Below are 6,701 nucleotides of genomic sequence, written 5' to 3'. Positions count from 1 at the left end.
CTCAGCTTGGGGACATGCAGTATTACATGCTGCTGAACTAATACGCATCCGACCATCTAGTGAGCATAGATATTCCCCATCCCAATTATTACAGGGTCATGAGCCAGACATCTCCCATCTCAAAACATTTGGGTGCTCAGTATATGTACCCATTGCTCCACCACATAGAACCAAAATGGGACCTCAAAGGAGGATGGGAATATATGTTGGTTTTGATTCTCCCACCATCATCAAATATCTCGAGCCGACCACTGGAGACCTATTTAAGGCCAGATATGCAGATTGCCAATTTGATGAATCGGTATATCCAACATTGGGTGGAGAGAAACACAAGCTGGTCAAAGAGCTATCATGGAATCAAACATCCTTAAATTGGCAAGATCCTCGGACTCTAGAATGTGATTCGGAGATCCAAAAGATTATACACTATCAAAAGCTAGCTAATCAATTGCCAGATTCCTTTGCTGACCCGAACAAAGTAACCAAATCGTACATACCAGCTTGTAATGCACCAGTACGAATCACTGTTCCAACGGGACAAGTTCAAGTTGCTACAGAGTCTGCATCACGAAATAAACGTGGCAGACCTCTAGGTTCCAAAGACAAGAATCCACGGAAATCAAAGAAAGGTGCAATAGTTGAAACCGGGATTCTCAATATAACAGACAGAGCGCGCGCTGAGACTCACTCTAATGAACCACCAGAAGAGGTTCGGGACGCCGAATCTCTAGGTTCTGACGAGATCGATAACAATGAGATCTCTATCAATTACAACATGTCTGGAACCCAATGGAACAGAAAAGAAGTCGACTTAAATGCACTCTTTGCATACAAAGTAGCACTTGATATTGCGAACACGCACGAGGATCTAGAACCCACGTCTATCACAGAGTGCACTCATAGAACAGACTGGCTAAAATGGAAAGAAGCCATAAACGTGGAGTTAAAGAGTCTCAAACTCAGGAATGTGTTTGGTCCGATCATCCGGACACCATTCAATGTCAAACCAGTGGGCCATAAATGGGTCTTTGTGCGTAAAAGAAACGAACTCGGTGAAGTCGTTCGTTATAAAGCACGGCTTGTAGCACAAGGATTCTCACAGAGACCCGGAATCGATTATGAGGAGACTTATTCTCCGGTGGTGGATGCAACTACTTTTCGATTCCTCATAAGTCTGGCCATAAGAGAAAATCTAGATTTGCGGTTAATGGATGTTGTCACCGCATATCTCTATGGGCCCCTCGACAATGAAATATACATGAGATTACCAGATTGCATAGAGCTTAAAGATAAGCATGCATCTCGAGATCAATACTACATCAGGCTGAACAAATCCTTGTATGGACTGAAACAAAGTGGACGTATGTGGTATAACCGGTTAAGCGAATATCTCATCAGAGAAGGCTACAAAAACGATCCCATCAGTCCATGCATTTTCATCAAAAAATACTCAAACAAAGGATTTGTAATCATAGCAGTTTACGTGGATGATCTAAACATCCTCGGAACATCTGGTGAAATCTCCCAAACAGTCGACTGCTTGAAAGCAGAATTCGAAATGAAAGACCTAGGTAAAACTAAATTCTGTTTGGGTTTACAACTTAAGTACGTTAAAGGAGGAATCCTTGTGCACCAAGCGGCTTACATTGAAAAAGTACTCAAGCGATTCAATATGGACCAGGCCCACCCATTGAACAGCCCAATGGTTGTCCGGAGCCTAGGATTGGACAGTGATCCATTTGGTCCCAAGAAGGACGATGAAGAAATTCTCGGTCCAGAAAAGCCATACCTCAGTGTTGTAGGAGCGTTAATGTACTTGGCTAGTCACACTAGACCAGACATTTGTTTTGCCGTGAACCTCCTAGCTCGCTTCAGCTCATGTCCAACTCAGAGGCACTGGAATGTTGGTTTTGCTGATGCAGGTTATCAATCAGATCCGCACAATGCCAAGTCTCAAACTGGTTATGTGTTCACGCATGGAGGAACAGCTATCTCTTGGAGATCGATAAAGCAGACAATCACTACCACTTCATCAAACCATGCAGAACTTTTGGCCATTCACGAAGCCAGCAGAGAATGTGTTTGGCTACGATCCATGACTCAGCACATCCGATCAGATTGTGGTATGAAAGAAGATAAGGAGCCCACGGTTATGTTTGAAGACAACGCGGCTTGCATTGCTCAACTCAAGGAAGGTTATATCAAAGGAGATCGGACGAAGCACATCCTACCGAAATTCTTCTCAACCTCGGATTGGCAGAAGGATGGTACGATCAGCGTTCAACAGGTCCGATCATGCGATAACTCCGCCGACCTTTTCACCAAATCATTGCCCGCTTCAACACTCCGGAAGCTCATCCAACAAATAGGAATGCGTAGACTTATAGATCTACGGTGATGCTCTAATCAGGGGGAGTAATGCGTGTTGTACTCTTTTTCCTTCACCATGGTTTTTCCCACTGGGTTTTCCTGGTAAGGTTTTAATGAGGCAACATTCCCCAGCGTATTATCGAGATCCCGATTGACCATCAGGTCCGGTTACTCCGTCCAAGGGAGAGTGTTATAATACATCATATTGGTTATTCATTATGTACTCTAAAACCTTAGGTTTATATGCCTATATATATGTATCATTATTCATGGAATGGAATAAAATAACAATAAGTTTTACAACAGCTCTAAGTTTTTTTTTCTCATATAGTGGCTTTCTTGCTATTGTTCCAAACAAGAGAGACGAAAGTAGCCAACCGGGTTTAGTGGAATTTTTTTTACTTCAATTTATTTCGGTTTGGTTCTTTCTTGTTGGACCAATATTATTATGTATTATTAGGAAATTGTCGTGAGGACATGGTGAATTACATATGGCAAGTCTCCAGTCTTTTGACACACAAGACTGGTGATTTTAATTGAACAGACGACGTTAAACAAAGAAGCAGAAACACATTCTGACTAGTCAGAGAGAGAGGTGGAGGCTTGGTCAGCTGTTTCGTTCAGGAGGTTGGCGTGATCGACTCTACAGTAAAGGCTCTTTTTTGGTGAATCCTTAGTAAGAACGAAGCCGGTGTACTTGTCCCGCGACTTCTTTAAGCAGATGTTAGCTATTAACTTAAACATTTCGTTCCCCTCCTTGTTGTGAAAGGGTTGGTTTACGTATTCCTCAACCAGCATCCACTGAGAAACCCACAACAAGAGACCTGAGCCGTTAAAAGATCTGTAGTAACTAAAACCCGGCTATATTGAGATTCATCACAAGATATGTAACAGGTTTACCTTAGCAGCATAGATTTCAGAGTCTTGTTTCTTGATTTCAAATGTGCTTGCTTCCAACTCACAGACGAAAAATATATCCGATTTTCTTTGCCAGACTGCTTGATGGCTTTCCCTGTGAGACACCAACAATATGATGTCAAAACTAAATCGACCAGCGAGTAACTTAAAAAGAAGGGATGAAGAGATCTTTTGTTACATGAAAGCCAGGACTTCTACAAATTCTGCATCAATCTGAAGCAAAAGACCAAAAGACAACAGTGAATTTCGATTACAGTATCAATATAAAACCCAAAAGCTATAAATGTTTGTCGGGATTTGAAGCTGGATACGTACATCAGTTTCTTCTTTCACTTCCCTAACTGCTCCAGCCCAGATACTCTCACCCTGTGGATTTGTAAAATTCAGTCAAGATATCAGAGGGAAGTGCAAAAACATATGCAAATAAGTTGTTTAAGTGCTAATAAGTTGCAGTTGATACCATCAAGCCTCACTATATCTCTATATCAAGCTTACATGCACAAATAGCCACATATATATATGATGTTTAGCATTCATAAACTTGTATTCTACAAGAAATAGTAGTGACCTATCGATAATATACAGAGTTTACTAACATATTAGTAGACAAGTTTTGTAGAAATAGGAAGTTGGCTTGGACAAGTATTAACACATTGCTTTCTTTGATTATGTGGTCAACTCTTGGCTCTTAACTTATACTAAATTTGGTTCACTGATTCTTATAATTGGTAGAGTAGAGGCTGAAAGTAATACTTAGCTTTAACTCTTCTTGTGATTGCAAATATTACATTAGGGCTTTAAAGAAAAGATTACACACATATACAAAAATGTGCCAAGATCCAAAAAACTCACCTCTTTAATAGTACCGGTAGGCACCTTCCACACATTTTTCTCTCTGAAATATCCACTATTCTCCTGAACCACAAGCATCTAGAAATGGAAAATTGTTCATTAAAGTTCGATCAAATGTAAGTCTCAGCTCTTGTAGTACCAAAGACCAAAGCTAGAGTCGGCAATAAATACACATCATGTAGAGAAAATGCAAACCGATACACTAAACAAAATATTTGTCCAAACACTACTCATCCGAAATTCTTGTATCTAAAGCCAAAAATGTTTTCTATTCTCTCCCTTTTTAGCAATTTGACTCTCTTTCAGTCCATTTACATTCAAAGTTATTGGCTTACAGAAATATATAAAAATATCGTGTTACCTCTCCGTTCTTGTTCAGGACAAAAGCACCGATCCCAATACGATGAGAAGCATTGCAAGGAAGAGTGCTAGGTGGCTGGGGAAGCCAAGATGTAAGCATCACGTATTCATTCTCGGCATGGTGGTATGTAAACCCTTTCTAACAAATCACCAAACAGAATTTGATCACCAAAGCTGAACAAGAATCAATCCAAAACATAACATAACATCTTCTAACCTTAATTGCAGTGTCAACAAGACTAGATAGCTCACGAGGCAACTTTATCCAAATCCCCTTCTTCCCCTACAAATCCAAGGCCAAAAAGTCAAGTCATTGGCAATACAAATTCAATGCCAACGGACCAAAACAAAAAACCAATTAATATTTTGAATCAAACTTGGAATGTTCTGTCTAAATCAAGAGGTCCATATCTTAGAAACGGTTAAAGCAACACCAATGATTCGAAGACGACCATATTAGAGAAACATTGGAAAGATTAAATCTTTAATACCTGATCCTTCCAAGCCTTAAGTGAAGCATCAAGCTTTGCATCAAAATCATCAACAGTCATGGATTCCACTTCCATCAAGTTCACCACAATACCTCCAAATCTGTCTTCTACTCCATCAAGTAATGAAATTTGCTGACCTTCACCCTCCATGCTACAGTATCTGTTAGAGATAAATAAAACGATATAGTAACAAGAGTATAAATAAACGCTTCCCCTCGGCCTAACCCGATAGAATCCTCCAAAGCTCTCAATTGCTTGGATAGGTTTCAGGCACAAAACCTAACCCTTATTTATAATAAACGTAAAGTATAAGACTTTAGGAAATCCTAAACTATTTCCTAAATCATAAATTAGGAAGTATTCGAATCATTACCCAAGTAAAAGGATATATCTTTGACAACAAAACACCAAGAAAAGCAATGATTTTGTCAAACCCATGTCACACAAACCCCAAAAGTAGAATGCTAGTAAGAGAGAAGAAGGACCTTGGAAGAAACTGAGTCATCTGTGGGAAAGAATGGAGAGGGACACTTAGGGTTTATACTTTATACAAATCCAAGAAGACGACTTTGATAGGATTCAAGAATTTCCAGGCAATGATTTGGTAATCGAGTAACCAAAATGGATGAAGAAGACAATTTAGAAGCAAGTGCATATTGATGAATGTTCGATGAATGTTCCTTTGCTTACACTTTCGTGGAACGAAGAAATCACAAAGATTCGGTGGTTGGGCCATCTTGCTCCGTCAACGGAACAGTCGTTCTCTCAGACAAAAAGACGAGACGGTAACTTTGGAAATTGGAACCAAAGAGGACGACATTGGTTCGGTCTATTGTTTCCAATTTTATTTGGTTTTTATACCAAACCAAAATTCTGGTTTTATACCAAAGATTTTGTTTTCATTTGGGCCCTGATTGGTAAAGAATTTGGAGGCTTTAAAATTTTTTAAAGTTGTTACCGTCATTATTTTCCCAATCACACTTTATTGATTTTTTTACATTGGAATTTTTTTCTTGTTTTATTAAGATTCATTTCTCCATATTTTCGATAGTTATTTAAAATTGTAATTTCTACAGTGACATGTTTTACCAATCGGTTATAAATAAATTTACAGTCAAAGTCCTAACAGCAAAAGTCTCTGCAGCCAAAGTCTTTACGGCGAAAGTCTTTAAAGCCAAAAGTAACAAAATCGGCCTCTTGATTTGGTTGTATACTAAAAATCAAATCTGATTTTTGTTGGAACTCGGTCTTTTGTTTCCAATTTGATTTGGTTTTATACCAAACATACGAATATAGTATTTTTTTTTGGTAAGGATACGAATATAGTACTTAATAAAACAAAACAAAATTTTAAAAGAGAAATTTTGACAAACACCACCTTTTTTTGGTATGAATATAAAACTATATTTAACAAAAAAAAATCATTGTTTACAATAAATGTGACTTTTGTTTTAAAAGCTTGAAATTTTTAAAAACACTTTAGATATTGTTACTACTATGGGTATGAAACCAAAACTGCAAGGCATCCTCAAGTCTTGAGTTTCCCAACTGTGGTAAGGTGACAAACACCACTTTTATGATAGAGATAATTGGGTGAGAAGTATCCGATCTGAGTATAATTAAATTTCCGGTTTTATCTTTTTGAGCACATGACAATGATAATTTCAACCCAATTTTCTGCCTTCTTTACCCTCACTCGCGAAAATAGAG

At 38.6% G+C, this 6,701-nt stretch overlaps 1 protein-coding gene across 3 annotated transcripts; it reads right to left on the bottom strand.

The window, feature by feature from the left end:
* Nucleotides 1–2,825: 2,825 nt before the first annotated feature.
* LOC9321820 (nudix hydrolase 5) lies at nucleotides 2,826–5,813 on the bottom strand. 3 transcript variants are annotated; one of them, XM_021033793.1, is made up of 9 exons: nucleotides 5,682–5,813; nucleotides 4,992–5,151; nucleotides 4,718–4,783; nucleotides 4,502–4,639; nucleotides 4,141–4,218; nucleotides 3,604–3,654; nucleotides 3,467–3,501; nucleotides 3,271–3,382; nucleotides 2,826–3,171 (listed from the first exon to the last, which is right to left on the bottom strand). In XM_021033793.1, exons 2-9 carry the CDS (start codon nucleotides 5,139–5,141, stop codon nucleotides 2,950–2,952), a joined length of 852 nt encoding a protein of 283 aa, XP_020889452.1. In that variant the 5' UTR covers nucleotides 5,142–5,151; nucleotides 5,682–5,813; the 3' UTR covers nucleotides 2,826–2,949. The 3 variants fall into 3 exon arrangements, with proteins under 3 accessions (XP_020889452.1, XP_020889451.1, XP_020889450.1); XM_021033792.1 differs by lacking the exon at nucleotides 5,682–5,813 and adding an exon at nucleotides 5,477–5,675; XM_021033791.1 differs by lacking the exon at nucleotides 5,682–5,813 and adding an exon at nucleotides 5,365–5,470.
* Nucleotides 5,814–6,701: the final 888 nt, after the last annotated feature.

This window comes from Arabidopsis lyrata, assembly GCF_000004255.2.
Source record: "Arabidopsis lyrata subsp. lyrata unplaced genomic scaffold ARALYscaffold_3, whole genome shotgun sequence".
Taxonomy (NCBI): Eukaryota; Viridiplantae; Streptophyta; class Magnoliopsida; order Brassicales; family Brassicaceae; genus Arabidopsis; species Arabidopsis lyrata.
The sequence above is the reverse complement of the archived record's forward strand: the minus strand, read 5'-3'. Positions and strand labels throughout refer to the sequence as shown.